Source organism: Pogonomyrmex barbatus, unplaced genomic scaffold (assembly GCF_055798465.1).
Source record: "Pogonomyrmex barbatus isolate J1 unplaced genomic scaffold, ASM5579846v1 scaffold14, whole genome shotgun sequence".
NCBI classification, from domain to species: domain Eukaryota; kingdom Metazoa; phylum Arthropoda; class Insecta; order Hymenoptera; family Formicidae; genus Pogonomyrmex; species Pogonomyrmex barbatus.
Window position 1 is genome coordinate 4,681,885 of NW_028297110.1, and position 23,622 is coordinate 4,705,506.

Consider the following 23,622-nt stretch of genomic DNA (forward strand, 5'->3'; position numbering starts at 1 on the left):
ATCCGCGCGACTGCGAATTAAAAAAAGAGGTATTTTTTATGTCTCTCTCTCTCTCTCTCTCTCTCTCTCTGTAAACGTTTACTCTTTCAAGATTAGCCTGTTTTAAGATCAGCCCGGCCTTTCGCGTCCATTGCGCGAATGTCGAATAGTACCGGTGGTTTTTTTATCGGAGTGCGATGAAAAAAAAAGAGGAAGAAGAGGAGGGTATATTTTATCGGCAACCGGATTTACCGGGATTTACGCTGCAGACGCGATATCCTCTAAAACGACGACACTCACGTTCGAGCAGAAGGAGAGCAGCGATTGATCCGTGTACTTGCTGCACAGGGGCGATGTATGATGAACGTGATGATTCTGCGTCGGCGGCTGGCCGTTACCGGCGATCTCTAGGTATCCCCTGCTGCTCGCTAGACTACCTCCTCTCGTTCCAACATCTGCAAAATTGCATCGCGCCGCATATATCCGCATGCAGATTTCGAGCATTCGAGCGAACAAGCACTTCGTTTTAACGGTGGTATCGACCGACTTCCCTGACTTCGGATCTAGTCACTTTAAACCCTGGGCGCCACGCCGTCGCGACATCCGACTTCTCTCGTTGTACATCGCTTTATATTATTTTCAGCACTGTTATGAAATATTTCCATCTTGGCGCGTCCAAGACGAGAAAAAGGATTTCATGTATCACTTCAGCGGACGTTTTTTTTTTATCAACGCGCATTTTTAGGATAAATCCGGTTATATTCTTATCTATGTCGCGCGTTCAGCGATTGAATTGTGTACGATATTTATCGTCTTTTCAAAATTCAAAAAATTATTTAAAATATTTTTAACAAAATTTGGTTAAAAAGTATAATTTTTAATTGCCAACATAGATCCCTTTAATTATAAAAAAGGGATTAGAATCAAACATTTAAAAACAGCAAGAATAAAGACTTTGATCAAATTTCTTTTAACTTAATCAGCGATTAATCTGCAATGCTTTTATCGATAGAATTATTAATTTTCTTGTCGCTATTAATTTGCTGAATTAATCGCGTTAATTGCTGATTAAATTAATCGAAGTCATTAATCAAAGTCGCCCCGAAACACCAAAGCTTGACGACAGAAAGACGAAGCACACGCAGGGACACGACGTTTCGTAGGATTTAAGGGGACACCTTGTGTACTCGCCATCGAGTGAGTGGACCGGCGAATGGCGCGATCCTGAAACAGGCAGGAGGGTGTCTTCCAGCGTGACTTCCACCACCTGGATCTTCTCGAGTGCCGACGGCCGCCGGACTTCGCGACGTTGTTGCAGCTGCACGTGCTGACCGAGTGCGTTGACGATCTCTGGCCCCATCGGATTCCGCGTAGATGCGTCCATTTGACCCCACGAAGTGCCCTTGACACCTCGGCCCTCACCTCGCCGTTCAGGAAGCAGTACAGCACCGCCACGAAGAAGCCCTTCCGGGAAATACAGAGATACTAATCGCTCTTTCATTTACCGATATTAACTCCCTTTCGAGAGACTCTATATTACTTTCTAGATGTAAATCTTTAGGAAATTAATATATTTTCCGTGTAAATTGTAAAGAGATAGAAAAAAAAAAATATCGTTCATTTAAGCATACCTCTGAAGAAGATTCATTAGTTTCTTTTCTGTTTCAAGTTGCGTAAGTATTACTTGTTTAATTTAAATTAAATTTCTGTTATTAATTTTAAAAAAGAATGTCGAGAGAAATTATAATTAAATTAAAATCGATTTAACAAAATTATTTTAAAGTAAAAATAAGAAAGAAATAGAGAGTGAGTTCAGGATGAGTCCAAAAATATTTAAGCTCTACATTATCAAATGTCTTGCTGTTCGAAGCTGGACAATAAAGATGCGTAAATAATATTTCTCGATATATAAATAAAATTAAAGACGTAAAATTATCTACCAGCTTCAATATCTCGTAACTCGATTTTGGGAATATTAGCTTAATTTTTGCATCGTTCAATTTAGCTGTTTGGCGAAAGATAATTGATGATGAGGTTGTTAGGAGCGCTCGATTTCTTGCACGACGACTTTATTGAGACAGTTCAGCGTCCAGTAAAGTAGATTAGTGCTATTAATAATTGCGCATTACCTGGAAAGACGCAAACAGCTGGTCGCAGAACAGCCACACGATCTCTACGGTCTCGTTTACGCCGATGCTATACGACATCCCAATAAAGAACGCGTAGTGTACGCCAAAGAGCGGTACCAGGACTAACGTGCTTCTTGCCCATCGCCTAGTAATTATTTTAAATATATCTCTATGTAGTAAATTGTAAATAATACAGTAAATACGACTTAAATGAATATAAATATTATTTCATTAAAAATTTCATCGAAAAAATAATACAATAATTTATATTACATTTTTATCGAAAGTATCTTTTTTATCACACACACACACACACACACACACACACACACACACACACACACACACACACACACACACACAAGCTTACTTATATCTTTGCGTTTCCTCCGTCATGGTGGATTTGAGTTTCACCAGCAGTACCCTCACGATGTTGATGAAGAGCACGAAATTTATCTGGCGTAGTCGGAGAAGAACGACAGATTAATGTGCGGCTGAGTTAATTATGAACTCAATGAGACGTTTAAGAGGGATTTCTTACCAAAATAGAGAGCATCGTGGGCACTCGTATGAAGAGGAACAAGAGAGGCTTTACATTGGTCGTCCAGCAATATGTATCCTCGAATATGATCCTCGTGACTACCCAAGGTAGGATAAATACGGCTGGTAGACCTGTGAGGCAAAGTTGTAACGATTACATGAAACGTTTGTTAAATGAGCTTATTAATCGCGCTTATTAATAATAGATCTTTTTCCATCAATAAGAGACAATAACTAATCTAATAAAAAATATTTTCTGGTAATCTTGAAATTTTAGAATTATAGAAAAAAATATGAATGTATTTTAAATTATATTATCGTTCTATGTTTTATGATAATTATAGTAATACAATAAAAACAAAATTAGAAAGAATATTTCTCTTATTTATAAGTAAAACTTAGAAAAAGAAGCCTAAAATATATAGTTTAAAGTTGAAATTATGCCACTGTTGTTATTCGCATTGCTGCACAACTTTCGATGATTTTCGTAGTCGATATTGTGTCATATTTCATGCAGATCCATTGTGTCGATTTTCGAGAACTCTTGAGAATTCTTGAAGATTGAGAGATTCAACATTTTCCTATAGTAAATTTTGCTCTTTTCTCCAAGATGGTCAGCATGTTTCAAAAGGAATCTACATCAATGTAGTAGACTTGTACTCTATCTCTCATTCCATTTTATATTTAAGCATCAATTCCGTTAGCAAACATTTAAATTCCACCTTTTAGTTTATCGTTAAATATATTAAATAATATAAAAAGATAAATTATTACATATAAATGTTTGTTAAAAAAATATCCTTTAATTAACAAGTTAACGCTAAGAGCAATTTAATTCAACATAACTAAGCCTTTATATCGATAATTAAACCTAAATTTTAGAATTTGATTTATTCTTCTCGTAAGGAAATATTAATATAAATATCTTGTTTTTTAAATTTATTTTAAGTTTTTATTTCATGTTTTCAAATGTAACAATTTAGAAGATGATAAAGCATTTAACAAGTGAGTTATAACGATATAAAAATCCCAGAAATCCCTTCTTTTAAGATTAGCGATATAACTTCTGAGACTAATCGTGCTTACCCCATCCAAAAATGACGTAGCCTATGATGCTAGAGTTGGCGTCGGTGAAGAGCGCCATGAAGACCAGATTGTGCAGGTATATACCCTCCATCAGGATCCAGGAGTAGTTGGCCAGGATGAAATACTGCCACAGACTGGTGAACACCTTGCAGTGCCAATTGCCGTCGTTTTCGTCGATCAGCCAATAATCCCCGTCGACTTTGATCACGGCTTCAGCCAGTCCGATGCCCGACACGAAGAGCATGTCCTTCAGTAGCGCCATGAAAGCTCGCATCACGAACGAGGCGAACAGGTGCATGTGCAATATATTCCGCGGGCATCGCAATTTCCTACGTCCGACGGGAGACAAACTTGAACGTGGCAACGTGAATTACGTTTCGATTAGGAGATGGCAAGATTTTATGCGGCGCCGCGATACGATCCGACTTTGAAATAAAAACCAATCGTGTCCGATGAGGAGGATTCCGGTAATCCTCAAGGTTCGCGATTTTATATCAACGTAAACAAGGTACTAAAATTTATTGCTCTTCCGATGAATAGCTTCGACGTTAAATCCGTTATTTTACAGCATGCTAGGAATGAAAAAAAGATACGCGAATAAAGCTAAGCTGCTTCAAAAGATAATCATTTCTTAATTTCACTCCGGTGAAACGTTGAAAATATTGAAAGCGAGACGCCTTGTTGTATAAATGTTGTATTAAAATTACATTTAGTCAGTAATACTTACTTGATGGTGGCCAAAATGCAAAACGCGATGATGAGAGTAAACAGCGAGATTGAGTAGCCGAGTTTCGAGATAGTCTTCACAACTGGGAAGTATTTCTACAACAATGCAATTGTGTTCTAAATGGAAAATAATTAATTACTAACTTATCATTTATCCACTCAATTAATGAAAACTCAATTAATAAAATAATCAGATGGCAACGGCGCACTTTTGATTAATTATAAAAGAATATTATAAAAAAATAATTGGAATAATTTTTTGCGAAATATTATAAGTTATATGTATAAGTAAGTTTTATAAATCATTGACAGAATGTTAAATGAAATTGACAGAAATCAACTTGTTGTAAATGACGATAAATCGCTTTTGATTAATTTGTTGGCAACAACTTCAACAAAGCTTAGCAAAACAATATATGATCCGTGCTTAGAAGAGCATAGGATAGTTTGAAATTGTGTTTAGTTTATGGTCTGTAAACCTTTCCTAATTCCTTAGTACACAGTCCGCTACTGTTCTCCATTCGTGGCATTCTCTGTCTCATTCTGTATTCCCTTTCATCCTGCAATACCAGCTTTATGATCTCAAAGAGATCGCTTGCTGTTACGTTACGATTCTGTCGTCACTTTACGAAATGTCTAAAGTCGTTCCATATTCGAAAGTAGAGCACTTCCGTATCTATTTGCGTTAAAATCATAGTTAAGTTTGCATTAAGCTTATATTAAGATTATGAAATCACCTTTCAAATAAATAACATATTGCGCTTAATTATAAAATTTTAGCAAACTAAATTTAGATAAAATTTAAATACAAAGTTATTTACTCCATCTCCTTCTGCTTGTTTTTAGATTCTAGTAATTATTACAAACAGAGAAGATTGACAAAAGGCGAATAAGAAATTACTGAGAAAGTTGTAATTTGATTACTTCAATTTGGGTGCTACATTCGAATTAAATTTAGATAAAATTTATATAAAATTTAGATAGAAAGTTATTTTCTCCATCTTCTTCTGCTTGCTTTTAGATCCTAGCAATTACTGTAAACAGGAAGATTGACAAAAGGCGAATAAGAAATTACTGAAAGAGCCGTAATTTGATTGCTTCAATTTGGATTCCATAATTGGAGCCGCAACAATAACGTTACGTGGCGCACGCGATTCCGTCGGGCTTAAAACCGGGAAGCCCCGGAGAAAATTTCTTTTCAGTCAGCATTTTCCGTCCGACCACCTTGATAACACCATTATGACGTAGCTATTGGCTCATTTGCCCGCCCGGTTGGTTCATTATCGTCCGAGTCTGGAAACTAACTCCGCAGCAATGTGTCTCCGTCACCGTCCCTACTGTGCAAAGCACCCCGACACATCCCCCTCCCTCCCGCTGGACAGAACGTCGTTTACGGCTTTCATTTCCTCGCGAGTGGAGCAACTGACGTCATGTCACCATGTGATTTCGATCGATCTTTTCATCTCCGCCGTTTTCAGCGCGAGGGTGTCACGAGAAGAAATCCATGAGAGGGAAGCTTTTATACAAATCTATTCGAATAACGAATTCATCTTGCTATTCACGTCTTTACCGAGTCCACTTCTACTTTCTTTACCTTGATGAGACTGACGTTGTTCGCTTGTACGTCCGATATGTTCATCAGAACGGTGACCAGCTGCTCCTGGTAGCACTGGGTATAGTTGGTCCACGCATTCGTTGTTTCGACGTTCCAGAACCACTGGCCATTTGGCATGCATTGCTTCGACGCGAACGCCTGAAAGACGTTTCCTCTTATCTACGGCTTCCTCGGATTGATTCGGTATTGTTTACCTCTTAGAAATATCGGGATACATCTCTGTCTCTCGAGTTACGAGTAGAGACCGTAATAGAAGCTCATTTCGGATGGTATCTCAAATTACAGATCGATTTTGTTTAAGATAGAATTTCATATCGGGGATCATCCAAAAAGAAAAGTTAAAAAAAGATAACGAGGCTCAACTTAAAAGAACGGGTTCAGATTCTTCGAAAAATCATTTGGACACGTCGCAAAATTGCGTCGGAGGCAATTCAATTATCTGAAGTTGAAAAACGAACTCTACCATCGATCCGCGAAGGTCTTACCATCAGAGAACGGATTATTAGATCAGGAAACTAATCTAATTAAGTTTCTCGCGACTCTGAGTGAATCTCGATATTAATCCGTTCCGGATATTGTTATTGTCCCGTCGAATAAAACTTCGTTGAGGTGAGAATGGAGTTTCTTCCGGGAAACTATCCTAAATCCGGTTTAATTTAACAGAATCGTGACTACGTACATGAGAGTCGAAACCCACGATGTAAGAGGGACACTGCTGAACAGCCAGTTGTCCAGGTGCCGTCGAATTCCAACAGAGTATCTTGTCCCAAATCTCGGGACACCAGCCTGAAAAGGTTGAAATATCAGCATTAGGAGATATTAGGACAAAAATAAATTCTAAAGCAGCAAAGTAATTATTATTACTTTTTTTTTTTTTTTAGGAACGCGAGGAAAATATATTATAATGAAAAAAATCCTCTGTCAGTGTTTCCACCTTTTTGCGGAGCTCTGTGCAGTTCTGTTTATGACAAACTCGGCAAAATATCACATAGATATTTTTTAATAAGATATTTATTAATAATTTTATTAAGTCCCTCGCATATCTACAAAGTATTTACATTTGTGGTCCCCGTACTCGTATCACAAACGTGCATGCGAATATTTGCTGCGTCAATCCGCATGGGTTTCTGGTAGCGCAATTCGGTAGCCGTACAAATAATGAATCTGTTCCTCGATGCACGACAGGAGTCGCGATATACAGATCCAATTATACGTATATCGTGTGATTTATTATTATTAATAAATGCGCTGTGTGCCACGTCGAGCGAATCGGCTATTGTCATAAGCGACGACGGGCACAATTCGCCTGCGGTCGTCGGCGATTGTTCGACGTTCAAAGGCAAGTGCGAAATTCGATGCGGTTCTCCGGATTGCCGGTCTTTCAGCGTCGAGTTTGACGCGGCTTACGGGAATAGGAATTCATTAGGTCCTGGAAGTGCGGGCGAAATTTAGCCATATCCACATGTACATCACGCACCCATCCGACTCTGTATGCGATAGAGACTCTATATGAAGCTGCAAGCCACCGCTTATTTACTTGAAACAATGCATATTCGATATTATCAGCATTCATTATGCGTATGAGTCGCGCGAATTATTACGCTGTCACGGACGATCTATTTCCTTTGCGTCATACATTATATTGAGAGCAAACAAAATAGTTCTGGCAACTATATTTATATGATAATATTTATATAATTTATATAACAATTATGAAATTTAAGTACCTACAACTAGTTTTACAAAGTAATAAGTAAGTACGAAAGTAGTATTAAATACAAAAAAAAAATATAGTCACGGTAACAATATATGTGAATTATTAATCGATAATGAAATAGCGATTCAACTATAATTACATAGACTTCATACAAATAGAATATGACATTACATTTTTCCAGTTTAGACAAGTATTTTTGTAAAATAAGCATAATACCATAATATCATTGAGATTAAGTTTAAAAAATATGTACTGACAAAAATGATACACAATATATTAATTTATCTAATGATTTATTACAAATGATTAATATTATTATAATTAATATTATTTTCTTAGTTCATGTAACTTGTTGATTATTCTTATTATAACTTTATTATATTTAGTTGAAATGCTCTTTGTATATAAATTTTTATTTGCTGATATGACTTTTTTCTGAGTGTAATAATAGTGCTTTTATTTACAACGCAAGAAAAAAGATTTATATGGAACTATTACTAGGAAAGAAAACTTTTACTGAAATCTAAAAATTTGCCCAGATACAGATTTGAAAATAATTTTGCTGAACCAAAATAATTATATCAAAATAATTATAGGACATACAAATTGATTGTTAGAATATCAAACAATTTTGCAATATTATTATTAGTCTTATTCGTAATAATTTTAATGACCTAACACAATTATTATTTTTAGGTCTGTATCTGGCCATTTTTAAATACTTCAAAACTATTCTTTTCGTGTAATAGTAAATAAGTACTTAAAAGACGAGAAAAAAGTGGCATATAAACTGCATTGAAAGTTGGGCGCTGCTTTTCAATCGATACCAATGTTGAAACTAACAAGATTTGCACAACCAAACGTCGATTTGAACTAAACTTGGTGGAGGCGAGGAGTTGGAGTTGGCTTGAAACTTGAATAATGATGTGTTTCATTTGTACTCTCTTTCCTTTGCTATAAAATGCAAGAACTTTTACAAATAGAACTTAAACGTGGAACTTTAGAGATAAATGTCAAGAATATTTTCACTTTTTCAACGTCTGTATCTCTGTAAATCAAATAAATTATAAAATATATATACATTTATATCTTAAACTAGGTAAAAAAAGTTCAAGGAAGAAAATGTTTTTAAAATAATTATAGAAAAATGCGTAAAAATTTTACATTCCGTTTAAGGTGTATTTAAGACTAATAAAAAAGTTCATTGATTCTTCAGATCATATTTTACCATAAATTATGCAGAATAATAAAACTCAATTATAATAATAAAATTGAATTAAAACAGTGAAAATATTAAAAGTGCTTTTAACCCCGTGTAACTGTGTGAAATATAATCGATATTACACCATTCATCGAATCTTCTTTCTTTCAAGTTGCATCCAAACTTTTCATTTCTTCGCGATCGTAATAACGATGAAATAATTTAACCGGAGCTTTTCGCGATTATCTTCATTTTACTTTCAGTTAATCCCGAGTTAAAACGTTTTATCCCTTTGAAATACATTGAATACATTGAAATGCGAGGAATGCCTTTGAAAGGCATCTCTCCAAGTGCATTTAAAGTTCATTCTGCCTTAATAATTAAAAGACGTTTACATGTGGAAATTGAAATTCGGGTTAATAAAGCAACTAATGTCAGTGTGATGTAAGTGTTTGCGCGCGCGCACACAAGTGCACGGGTTCGTTTTGTGCGAGGGCGAAATACAATAAACGAAACTCGCGAAACTCTCGCTCGGATTCGCACAATGCCGCCGCTTGTGTAATTAATGGCGGCACGCCGGCTCCCGTCGCGTTTGATTTCGTCGAACTGCTCGAACGGACCGGCATCGCGATGCGAGATTAATTGCGACGTTAATTGCTCCGGAGACATTCTATAAACGTTGTTTATCCGCACGCGTGTGTACACGCGCGGAAATGCGAAACGTGTGCCGCGACACGTGTGAGAGCATGCGATTAACATTAACCCCGTGCATCGTCTCTTGATCCTTCCGGGCGCATTATGCAATTTATAACCTGTTGATTTTCAATTGTTTTAACTCTTATTAATATCGATTATTCGCGATATTACACCCAAAAAGCCGCAAATTATTTCCCGCTTCCCGAGAATCGGAAACAGAGAAATAATCGATTATCTCGCGATTTAAATTTTCCCTTGTTACGATTCGTTAAAGATAAACAAAAACAAAAACAAAAAAAAAGAATGAAAGATCTCCTCAATTTTGATGTTACGATTGCATTCTTATTGTAACAAGAATATTCAAATGACGTCGATGTAATATAAATGTGATAATGATGTATTATATAAATAAACGCGAAGCCGTAAGAAATATAACATCCTGTCAATATACATTGTTAAATAATATAGAAATTAATATAATTATTTATGATCTCATTAGGAATAATAATTATTTGTAGTTTATAATTGACCGCGTCACCTTCCCCCTCGCGTTTCCGATATAATTAAATGGCCCGTAGTTTACCTATTGTATTTATCCAACGACTAATACGGCGGTATTAATTAAAATGGCCGAATATCTAACGATCGATCGTAATTTTCACGTAATAGTAGAGGTAAACACGAGCAGATCAAAGACATGCGGAATGAAGGAATTATAAATGATGAATGATACGAAGCAGACGGCGACGTGAGATTTGCAACAGGCGTCGGATTCAAGATCACTCGAGCCTATGGTAAACTTTACTAAACACGTACTTTTAATCGGAACCATGTTGGTCGCGATATGTCGCAGACACAATCGAGTTCCGTCTCGCTCGAAATCAAGAGCATTCGACGATATTGCTCGTTTCATTTTTTTTCAAAAAATATTATCTCATCTTGCTTACCCGCTCCCAATATATTTCCCTCATCGCAGCGCTTGGATTCCGACTCCAGAGTCTCGATCATCAATTTTCGAATCCGACCGATGTCACCGTTCTTCTGAAACAAATCCAATATCAATTTAAATCAACACGGAATTACACGCGAAAAATGAAAATGCTTTTTATCGCGTGCGGCTTGATTTTAAACGACATTTGAAATGGAATTTATCTTTTTATTTTTAATTTTTTTATTTTATTTTTTTATTCCGCTCGCTCATTTTAATTTAAAACACACATCTCTTGAGCTTTCAATATGTTTCTTCGAGTATAATAATTTTGAGAAAATCTGTTCGATTACGAATAAATGAAATATGATGGAACATATTTCATATTATTAAGACGATCACATATTACAATGGGATCATTTGCAAGACAGATTTATCGACAGGAGTACGAAATTATTGTTTAAAGGGATACTATCATTAAAGTAACATTGAAACGGATATTTTCTTTTGAAATTTGTTTGAAGACATTCCAACTTGCTTATTTGTACATGATACATAATTATTTATATATGTACAATGCTGTTTATTTATTAAATTCGATTATACATTTGTATAATCAAAATATAAGAGCTTATTAAAAGAGAAAAAACTCTCATCGGTTTTATGCTGATATCAAATGCCAATAGTGTACATCCTCTCTTATTTCTGAAAATATCAGTTTATCAATAAACATTCAAAACCCCCAATTTTTTATTCCCATACGTTTCAGACAGAAAATTCGTTAAATAAAATCAAGTTAAATAAAACAATTTTGCTTTAAATCGAGATACGGTTATCGCACAAATATTTCGAGTTTCCGTATTTAATTTGCGTATCGGCGCGTATCAAGCCGACATATTGAAATGTGAAAACGCACGAGGGAAACGTGAAAATGAGAGACGCGCTAACTCGCGCCTGTTTCCACGCGAAAGCGAAAAGCGAAAAGCTCACTTCGAATAGACACCTTTGTGATTTTTTTAACGCGGCAAAGTCGATATCTTCTGTGATACTCAACTAGTTTCAACTATTTTTTTTTCTCGATTGTAGCTACCCATTACGGAATTCCGCGATTCGTTTTCTCGCGGTGAGAAAGAAAAATATCTGGCAAAGTTAAATCGCTTATCGGGTTCTCTTTTCTATTTATTTCCTCAGGTATATATATATATATATATATATTCAGAAGTATTTACAGCAAATCTTTATTTCGATATAGCATTTTAGAGCTTATCAAGAAATTCATCTTTTTATTTTCATTATTAGCTCGTAATAATATTTTTCACTTACTTTTTTGCAGAGCATGCAGAATCACTTAGCGCTAATTAATTTTTTTTCCCACTTATATCATAACCTTATGAGATTTTTTTGGAAAAAGGCAGAGGATTAATTAAATTGCGGATAAATTTAAGTAAAATTGATGGAACTTCTTATAGGATAAAATTCTACTACTCTTCTTGCACTTCCTTTTTACCCTCTTAATTTTCAAAAGAAATGTATACATTCCAGTTTCAAGAAAGAATAAAAGAAGGAACATATGCAATTAGAAAAAAATTAATGGAAAATTTGGCATAAATTAATATTGAATATTGACCATTTTTGTTATTTCTAAATAAAAATAAATTTATAATTTTATGCAGATAATGTTTAAAAAATATTTTTCAATAACTGATTTCGAAATCATCTTACACTGATTCACATGTTGCATATTTAGACAATGCATCGCGTTTTATATTTCTGTAAGTTTAGAGCCGCCGAATTATACATTACTCGACATATTATAATGAAAAATTTACGACATTTCTATGAACGCACAAGATCTCTTCTCCCGTTTACATTTACGACATGCTCGTTCTTTTTTCTTTCCATTACATTACCTTTTTTCTTTCGTTATACGTTTCGTTACCTATTTTGTATGCTTTTCTTCGTCTTTTTGCGCCTCGGGAATGCAACAATCTCATCTGACGACATTCCTGATTATATTACCAAGACGAACATCTCCGTTCAGAAATTTTTACAACCCCGACAATATTTTTTATAAACCGGCATTAAGATAAAGCGCAGTTAAGAATCACTGTCGGTAATCAATATTGAATCTGTTTGCGCGAAATGACCGTCGGTTATAAAGCTGAAAATTAATATGCAAACGGCATTGTTACATACATAAATTATAACTAAAATTGCACAACGTTTCCGCAATAGAAATGAAACATGAATATAATATCGGCAAATAATTTGTACATTATAATATTGGCTTATTTAAGTTCAAATTTATCAAAATTATTATCATTACCATTTTCAATTATCATAAAGCGCAACAACAATAGTTCGTTTGATCAAAAGTTAATAAGGGTTTGTAGTTATTTCAGAGGATTATCCGAGATTTCAGAGGAAATATTCGGGCATTTTAAGCAATTTCAAGCGGAGCACTTGATTTTTCTGTCGAAATAAATGGAAAGTGATGGAACGCGGGAAAGCGATTTACGGCTGTTCGCGGCTACTTCCTTCGAGCGCAGAAATCCATCCGGAAGTCTTCGAAACAGTTTCACAGCTCGCCGCACATTCCTCCTCATGCCGTCATCATCTCCATCGCGGGGTGGTAAAATTGTTTATTTTCCCTTCGACTTTCTTTGCTACTTTATCCGTATCGCATGCCGCCCGTCGCGTTCAGGTCCCATAAAATGCAAACGCGCGATTATCCCGGATCGTTTATTCGAAATAAATTCCGCGAATATGCGCTGGAAATTCGCGGTATATCCCCATTTTCCCCTCGCGTCGCGGCTTTTGAATTCATTCTCACGCGAATTCATTCTCCGCGACGATCGGAGATGATTCTCTCTCTCTCTCTCTCTGTCTGTCTGTCTCTGTCTCTCTAGTGTGAATGCCAACTCTTGTATAAAAGTCATAGGACATTCTTCGCCGTCAGCAAAGCTACCGGTGTAATTAACAAACCGTCCCAAGGCCCGTCGAAGGCTTGTACGTGACGTCGAGGGTGGGGTCATCGCCAGAAATTGTCTCGCCAAGATAAATATAAGAATAAATAATAAGCGACACGGTAATATTCTAGACAAATATCAGAAATTTTAAAAAAGGATTTAAAATTGTGGGAACCTTTAAAAAAAAATTAAAATTGTAAAATCTTTTAAAAATGTATTATTTCTAATAATGTAGAAGCTATAAAAGTTATATTTTTACATATCTATCGTTTTTTTCCCCTCTGCTCTTTATTACGTTAAAGTTTTTATGCAAGAAACTTTTCATATTTAATAAAAAAATAGAGTCATTCTTTTTGCTTGATGCTTTAAAGCTCCTTTCGCTGTTTTAGTCGCTGTGTATTTCTTAATAATGACTTCATTCGGCGAAGTTCTATCCTAAAATACGTTTCTTTTTTTTTTTCCTATTCTCCTCTGTATTTTATTTCATGCAGATAAACTTTTTTACCCATCACTACTTTATGTATAATTTTATATTTGGAAAAAAAAATGTTAAATTGCAACGAGGGCACTTCAAAGCGCAAAGCCGTTCCGGGAAAGATGCACTCGTACTCGTTTATATAACTTACGAGTAGACGGAAACAGACCCTCATATCTCGTTTGTAGCACATATGACGCAAACGAGCGTCCGTATATATCGACAGAAGACTATGCCCGGGGTAGTAAATGAACGGTCATTTCCACAGGGAAGGTTAACCTCTCTATTGGACCCGGATTTCACTTGAGTTCGAACTTGAGCTTTTCCTGCTGAGAGGACACTTGTCAGCGTGATGTCGGGAAACGTTTCGAACACGACGGCCATCGATAATGGCGATTGTTGATACTTCGTGACAGATGATCCCCGCGCGCAAAATGTCGTTTCTCTAACGTGTTCAATTTGACCTGATCAGATATCCGCTTTGTGATGCTTTTGCATTAATCCGTGAATTATATCAGCATGGCGTTTGAAAATTTTATATAAACGAATTCCGCCGAGATCCTAGCTACGAAAAGATACGGAATATTATTGAAAAGGAACGTTTTCCGGAATGTTTTTCGAGGACTGTTCCAACAAAGCCGCGCTACAAAATATTTTTATAATATACTGCGCAAAAATTTTTATCACACAGCAATTTTCTCAGTGTAGCCTAAAGCAATATCTTGTATGAAGCACGCAACATAAATATTGCGCTACATATCGCATGCAAAATATTACATGTGTCTCCAATCTTTTAGAACAGCAAATGTACGGTGGTTTAGAGAGTTACCGACTACGATTCTAGCTTTCACATAAATGTGCAAATCAATAACGAGACTAAAATGTCAAAAGTATAGGGATAAAATGAAAAATGATGACGCTGACGTTTTCTGGATGAAAGCTTTCGCGAGAGCTTCCGTCCAGATTACTTTAAACGTTTTACTCAAAGAAGAATAAAAAAGATAGAGATATTGTTTATTCGTACACATTAAGAAGTTGAAAGAGATAACTTTCGATAATTCTCAACTTCCACGTCGCTGCACTTTTCATGGAAGGCGTACAAATGTGTGTCTGATGCGAAATCAGCGCAAGGTTCTTCAAAAGAGAGAGAGAAGTTTCTCTCCGTCCCGAGGAGGAAGTGTCAGAGAAAATCTCGTTGTTACGAAATCGACGAACCCTCACGACGAAGTTTCGCTTTGACCTCAGTGAAAAGCGCCAAGTTTTGCGGGTACAGCAAAGGGCACTTAAAAGCACGCCCGGGGCAGACGCGCGTTTCCATGCGGGAAACCGCATACGGGAAAATATGATGGGACGCACGTTCCACGATTATCGTTCTAAACGATAGTATTTTATGATTCGTAAAGCTTTTGCGTAAGCTTCCGTCATTCGCGAGGTAGTTACATTCATTACATGTGCGAGAAACGCTAAATGAGGTTCCAAAGTTGGAACTCGTTGGAATTGCGTTTGTGTCGAAAGCTCGCGAATGCAATATCAATGCTTTAAACAACCCCATTGCGGTAAAATGCATTGTGTTTATTCGATTTTTTTCATGTAAATTTTTCATGTCTCATTTACATAAAAGATTTACTTTGCAAACTTATGACTTGGCAAACTTACAAAAGGCTCTCGTTTTAAAAAAGATTTTTAAATAGGTTTTTAGTTTCTTTCTCTTTAAAATGAGAAGTTAAAAAACAGGATTCAAATATTTTCTGAACAAGCAAAGAAAGATCAAATATGAATTATTAATTCAAATATTTTATTGGAAGAAACATTTCAAATGCAAATTTTAATTAAATAAATTTACATATAAATATTAAAAATCTATCTAAAATTATTTCAACATATGTATGTAACATACATAGTAATATCGCTGGATACCAGATTTAATGTTTCAGATTTAATGATATAATAATATTTATACTGCAAAAGAAACGACGCACTTTCGCAAATGCACTTTCGATTAAATGGAGGAACCGAATGAATTACAATAAAAGAGTCAAAAATAACAATCTTGTTACGGCCAACAAATTATTTGAGATTCTTTTTTGCATATTACGTAATTTTCCTAATAAATTATATAATATAATTATATAATATAATTTTATTATCTGAATAGCAATTGTAATCTTGATAATTACGCGATCTCAATAAGCTCGAGGAAACAATATTGTGAACGAAGAAAATTCTTCACAAATTGTTATGTCAACCTATTTTACAAGAAAATAATTTCTTGACTAATTTCGAAATTTTATAATATTGAACTGTATAAGACATCTGACATTATATTTCGTTATTATGTAGATCACTTTTTATATAAAAATTCTTTTAAGTGACTTTAGAATTTAAACAAAAAATTAAGTTTCTTTACATATATCATATTCTTATTATTATAAAATCGACTGTTATAAAAATTGTATGCAAGGTTACTAATTAATAAGTTTGTAATAAGTTAATAATAAGTTTGTTAAATAAGTTTTTCAAGTAAATTTTAAACTTAAAAAAATTTCTAAAAACCAAATAAAAATATATATTAAAAAATTAAATAATTAGATAAGATTAAAACATTAAAATACTAATTATCTGATAAAAAATTATGCGCGTTATTTTGAAGGTATTAAATTCAAAAGAAATCAAATGGAGAACAAAAGTATTATTGTCTTTGAAAACTGTTGATTGTATTTTTCTTAAACTGAACTTTTATATATCTCGATAATTCAAGTTGTATCCAAAAGTTCTTGGAATTCCTGCGGCAAAGAGTATTCGGAGAATGAAATTAATAGTTATGCCATGCGTAAAACTATTTAAGAATTCATCTGTAAATAAAAATAGTAGATCCAATTATTTCAGTATTTTCTACTGCATATTCTAAGGAAAATGCCAGTGTGTATGTTTGCTGATGGTTTGCAATAGAGTCTCTAACGTATATTTAGCAGATTATCTCTCTGCGAAGATTTATAGAAACCGACAGACGCCAAGTTTCGATATTGCGAATGCGTGCGTGAAATTTCATATTAGATTACTGAGATCAAATCAACAAAATAAACAAAAAGATTGTAATATTATTTTATGTGGACTATGTATTTTTACATAATTAGGATTTTATATGTAATGAAAAATATATCTATAATAGGTAAGATTATATATTTTTTATAGAAAAATATTGTGTAAAATAAAAATTATATTATATTATTCTTAAAAATAGCATTTCCGGTTTTATTTTTCTTTTGTAACAATTCTTGTTTCTAAGAATGTACACGATTACCGCTATGGAAAAAAGCAGCCAAGGGTGTTAGTTTGTAATTACGATGATAGAATCAATAGTCTATTATTTATTTTTCGTTTTGCCATCGGCAAATTCGCGATTACCTCTTTTTGTAGTGACAAAAAGAAACGTGGCATCGGAATTTAATTATTGCCGTTAACAGTACTAATAATGTATAGAACACGATAAGAAATTTATTACGTAGTTTTTTTTTTTTCTTTGCATATTGATGAAATATTAACGAGAACAATATTTAGAAAGAAGTTTATATATAAAAGATAAAGCTAAAATATATAGAACAAGAAGTATCATATATTCAATTATATTTTTGCACTCTGCATTTCCTTAAAATAAATTTTCTGAAAATAATGAGATAATTTCACAGAATTATCACAGGTTTGAGATCAAATTATGTAACTTAGCAAAAAAACTAATTAAATATCTTTTCTAATTAATTAGGAAACACACAAAGACACAAAATTATTATATGCCAACATTATTTTACAAAGTATTAATATTATGATTAGAATATACAGTCAATGTATATAATTAGGAATTATTTACGTGCGCTTCCATAATGATTTCCTAGATTATCGTCTGTCGAGTAAGTTTCCTTTTCACAACTGCACTTCTTCCGATCCTCAGAACAGTTCGTTCTGAAACATATCACGCATTATTAATTAGTCATTGATATCGTCCATTAAAAAGAAAGAGAGGGAGAGAGGTTTTCTTTTTTATAATCGTTTATCAGTATCGTTGTTGCCGTTGATGTTCATAACATCGCGCCAGTATTTTTAATCATTTCGAAGCGGCCGTTTTTCGACTATCAGCTTTTGTAGCATGGAACGTTAATTATTTCATCATGTGATTAATAAGCTTATGACGGAAGATACATGCGATAAATTCCATGCGATAGATTATCCTCCCTGGCATGTACAAAAAGAATGCTTTGACATGGCTTCTTTATTGATTGTCTGTGTGATAATCGGAAGGCTCGGCTATTAATCGGGTTTAATATATGCAATTGCGAGCTTCGATAATATTTTGATGAAAGAATTTTATATTAAAATTGTTTATCCAACTGATAAATATTGTTACAGCACACAGCGGCAATAATATTTTTGATGAACATATACACTTTCCAATAAAAAATAAGAGATGTCGTCGCTGTTTAATTTTCATGCCATCAAAACAAATTAATTGTAAAAATTTACGAAAAACAAGTAAAGTAATCAAATCAAAGTTTGCGTAACTGTTGATTTCTCTCCCGATGCCTCCCTCGTTATTCTATGAATAAGGATGTAAGTTATGTGAAAGTTCATTACAAAAAAAAGTAATATCATTGCGGTCATTTAGGTTGATGAACGGTGAAACGAGAGCTAATCAACGAAATCTCGCATTGACGATATCCAGACTGGCCAGACGCGCCCTTGTTTGTCTTTTAATTAGTTGGAGTATTAGTAGATCAGACAACACCTCTTCTTCTTTATAACACTATGCTCACGAGTCTATTATCCAGATACGATAATCATTACGCGATCGATCGGAAACCGAAGACAACAGCCACGGAATTTCGCAACTTGTTCGGTGAACGAGCCGACAAGGATATCGAGGATCTATTACAGGATAGTAATAATACGTGCTGACGTATCAATTCGGCCTTTGTAATCGTACCAAACTGTCATTCCTGAAAGTAGGTGCTAAATTAAAAAATGGAGTAAATCGCGCATAAGAGATAAATGTTCATTCGGAGATAATTTTTATATTTCTGCTTAACTCTTGTTATAGAACATTGTTACAGAATTGTAATGAAATTAATAATGAGTAATAAATCATATTAATTTTATAACAATATATAAATTCATAAATATATATTTATAATAATATATAAATCTCATCTTGTCGCATTAAATATAATTATATATATATATATATATATATATATATATATATTATAATTATACACAGAGCATAATCTTCAAAATCGCAAAATTAAACGCGTATTTATATTAAACAATTAAGGCGACCACAGTTATATTCACTCTATGAGTCATACGATTTATTTGACATTGTTGGCATATTACGTCTTCAGTTATTTACTATTTGTATGCATAAATGCATACTAACTTTACACATTAACGCAAGGCTATCAGCAGAGTCATCAATGGTTGATTAAAAGCACACCATAATAAACAACGGTCGCGAACGATGGATTGTGGATTCATTCCATATCCGGCGATTGAGCCGAATTTAAATATCGAGGATATGTCGTTGGTTATATGTTGCATTATTGATTACATTTGCTCCCAAATGATTATCTCTGTGATACATTGTTCAAAGCTCAAATCGCGTTAGATCAAATTAAATTGCTTTTTTGCTATTATCTAATAAACAAAATATAATTTAAATTTTAATAATAAATGTTTTGATACTAACAAAAACACCTACAGAAAATATTAATTTCTTCATATTTAAATTTTTTATATAGATATTAAATTTTCTTCATAAACAAATCAACGTGAATATTATTACATTTAACAGGAGTTGCATCATCGGTCAAAGATTCATATAGACGTACCGTGCATTTTTCATCGGTTTAATCGGTCGATGCGCTTTTCAACGAGACGTAACGTATGATTGCCGGTCAAATAGATCTATGTGCATTGCGATTTCAAGAGTTTCGAGAGGCGTTCGAATACCGAAGGCACTCGAGTGGTGTTCCGCGAGAACTTCCGGCTATCGGCAATATTCCACAAAATATTCCACAACGGTTGAACAACGGTGCACGTGCTCGATTAGATTAATATAGGCGCAATTTGTGGACGTGGAATAATGATAAAGCCAACAGTGCAGATAATCAAACAATTAAGGAGAAAGCCCCACCGTCGAGACGACGCGACGCTTAGGAAGTCAATTATACCATCACAGAAATTATTCATAGTCTCCTAATGAGCTCAAATTATGATCTCACCTTTCGAGCAAACAATAATTCAAGCAAAAGATTAATTCAGGCAAAATAAAAATAAGTGCTCTTTCTTTTATTTTTGATACTTATGTTTTCGGTGGAGAACGGATTTTTTTAATTACAATTAAAGAAGAGTATTTTATTGTAAACGTATTAAAAGTTATATCTCTTTGGTTCCCAAATTTATCATATTTGATTTTAACATCAAGTTCCTTGAACTCAATGTCAATTTTCTTTGCGGAAAACTTTTCAGATATAACAACTTTTGGTATGTCGCTCTCTGTGAATGTCGCAATTACAAATTTATTACAGAGTAATTCCGTGAAGCAAATATAGAGATGGTAGGAATGATGTATGCAGACCTAGTATTTGCATTTAATTAAATGATGTCGTCGTGAAAGAAATGTACGGAATGTATGAAGATCTCGTACTTTTCGGCACATTCATTGAAAATATTCATATATATGAATTAAAATATAAAGAGAATATTAACTTTAAGGTAGTGTAATATTTCTCAATTACATTCGCAGTTATTCTGGAGTGCAATTGAAATCCCGGAGTAGGAACCCCGGCTTAAAAGTCAGGCAGTATATTAAGGACATCCTCAGCTCATCTCAATCTCGTAGTCCTTGTATCCTATCTCAAGCTATTAAATACTTGGTATTTTGCCCGCTTTGCACTTTATTTAATTTGTGTGAAAATGTCGGTTCGTTCTACGATGAAATTCTCTTCTTTCGACGACAAAGACATAATATAATCTTTTTAACTTTTGACATAAACATTAACTCGATACTCTAGAATACACAGAAAAAAATTAGCCTTAAATAAAAATTACGTTATTCTTATATATAATAAAGAAGGGAATATTATAATCTTCTTAGAAACATTTTATTATTGATGCAAATATAAATATTCTTATACGCAAGCAAGAATATTATAATCTTCATATAGAAGATTTTTACATACATATTAGAGAGATATGAGATTTTACATATAGAAGATTCTTAAATTGAGCAAACGTAATACTTGCACCAATACAAATTTAATCAAATCAAGACTAAAATTTTTAAGAATTTTTAATTATAATATTCTTGCATGTATGAGAAAATATTTCTCTTGATTTGAAGAATCTAATTTCTTTTTCTGCGCGAATTCTCTTGAATCGTTATCGTGATGTTATCGAGATTGAATAGTTATTTCATGAATACGGATAAAAAGCTCTAAAATAATTAAAATATCTTCAGTGGAAAGATATATCGTATCCAGAATAATAAGAGAATGTATTCCTTTTTTCAGAAGTTACATAAAATAAAAAAAAAATATGATAAAGATACGCTTCTATATGGTGTTACATATATGATATAAACGCACATATATTCGTGAAGTTCAGTTTATCAGAAGAGAAGAACGTATTGCATTGTAGTCCGCTTTTGCGGTTCGCCGATTCGCGATATATGGGAAATAGTCAGCTGTGTCAGTTGATGCAGGAGTAACAAGAGGATATTGTGATATTGAGAAACATTGACAATGAAAGTTATGAAAAATAGATTTTTCAACAAAGAGAAATGTAATTTCCATAACCTGGAAATAAAAGTTCTATTATTTTTTCGTATAAAACTAAATTCGGACTTGAAAATTAAATTTCCATTGATTTGCCAAATTAAAAAGGTTTGACAAATTCACAGTTTTATTAAAAAAGGTACTTCATACTGTTCAAAAAAAGCATTCATTTAAAAAAAAAAAAACATAATAATAAGAAGCTATTTAGAAGCTAACGCAGGGTCTAAATCGCGATATTTAATAAATACGATATTTAATAAATATTTAATTTTAATTAATAATAATTATGAAGAATTATGTGAAAAAACACTTTGCACATTAATACGTAGTAAATATAAATGCGTCGTACGTGACAAAATAAAAATTTCCCTCGGATGACTACAAATATCTTATATTCTTGTCATAAAAGTTGTGAATTTCATGTCAGCATAGATAGACTGGATATTCTATTTAAGACAAAGAATAAGGTTACTCATTTGCGTTATATGTAGCATGAAGCAATCCTGAGCTTTCATATTCTTGCCGCGGTACATCAGTAATCTTCCCCGCACAAGTATTGACGTCGCGTCACACGATGCGAAATGAGATTTCGCGAGTCTAATGAGGTTTAAGTCAATCCCGCTTAAGACATGACAAAGATATTTTACAAACTTCCGCCTCTTGCATGCGATACCGACGTTACGTGTCAACATATTATAGGTAGAAGGAGCTGCCGAAGGTGCGGAAATCCCTGCGGAATTCTTAAATTTATATTAGTCGGTCTTCAAGATCAACGGTTTAATTGCGGACTTATCAAATCCTTGATAAAACGCTAGCCTTATTTTCACCAAAGTTTCTTTGATTACTGAACTTTTTACTTGCTCTTGCGCGCAATTTGCATGAGGGAACATTCCGCAATAATATCGTTCTCGTAAGCGGATTTAGTCTTTCAAAATACGCGTTGCAAACGGAAAGTTTTCAATTATTAACGTACCAATTTGTACGGAGGGATGGGAGGGGGGGGGGAAGAAGAAAGGAATATCAGGAAAATTTTCACAATGGTATCATAAATGTTGGGAAAGATCGCACGATGAGTTTAGGATACCCGTGGGATCATTTCAACCCTCCATGCCGCTTAGTACAAATACCCTGGGTGGCCTATTTCGAATCACGTGTCACGCGACGAAAGCCCAGAAGTGTGGCCCGTTCGCGGCTTCGCGAATCCATCGCGTTGCAAATCCGTCGAATAAGTGGATCTTTATTTGCGATTTCACGATTTCACGCTTGGCGGCTCGTGTCACCGTTGCCCGTACTCCGCCCGATCGATCGATATCGTCGCTGCAAATGGATCCATGACACATGACCAAGCTTTACAGTGTCCAACAAGTTGTTTCTCTCGCCGTCTGCCGTTCGCCATTGAAACGCCACGCTGCTTTTTCAATTGTAATATGCAAGCGTAAAGCGCTGGTAAATCGATACTGTTGTAGCCGCCCCATGGATACTCTGAGTGACATTTTAAAAGATTTTTCAGAAAATTTTATAACTGGTTTAATAAATGTTTAATAGAGCTAGGATATGTAAATGGGTCATATATCATGCTCCACATAGCAAATAAAAAGGCTGTAAATTTAACCGATATTAAGTTAAAAATGAATTCTTTACATCGCACATTATTTGCTACAAAGATGTAACTTAAACACCGTTATTTTTCATTTGTTTGCAAAGAAAGAACGAGTCTGTGAAGTTTTTATTATTA

The 23,622-nt window shown here is 34.2% G+C and overlaps 1 protein-coding gene across 9 annotated transcripts in view; it reads right to left on the bottom strand.

Annotated features, from left to right (window-relative positions):
• Positions 1 to 23,622, bottom strand: part of LOC105430821 (secretin receptor) — a 44,551-nt gene that overhangs the window by 1,761 nt on the left and 19,168 nt on the right. For 3 of the 9 annotated variants that reach the window (XM_089073263.1, XM_089073262.1, XM_089073268.1), the window contains 10 exons: positions 10,637 to 10,730; positions 6,755 to 6,861; positions 6,055 to 6,213; positions 4,462 to 4,556; positions 3,735 to 4,084; positions 2,650 to 2,780; positions 2,479 to 2,564; positions 2,109 to 2,253; positions 1,158 to 1,443; positions 280 to 434 (listed from right to left, as the gene is read on the bottom strand). In XM_089073263.1, the coding sequence (XP_088929389.1) occupies positions 280 to 434; positions 1,158 to 1,443; positions 2,109 to 2,253; positions 2,479 to 2,564; positions 2,650 to 2,780; positions 3,735 to 4,084; positions 4,462 to 4,556; positions 6,055 to 6,213; positions 6,755 to 6,861; positions 10,637 to 10,730 (1,608 nt within the window). Of the gene's footprint in view, positions 1 to 279; positions 435 to 1,157; positions 1,444 to 2,108; positions 2,254 to 2,478; positions 2,565 to 2,649; positions 2,781 to 3,734; positions 4,085 to 4,461; positions 4,557 to 6,054; positions 6,214 to 6,754; positions 6,862 to 10,636; positions 10,731 to 17,926; positions 18,019 to 23,622 lie in introns of all 9 variants that reach the window. The other 6 variants (XM_089073265.1, XM_089073269.1, XM_089073266.1 and 3 more) reach the window with 5 other exon arrangements.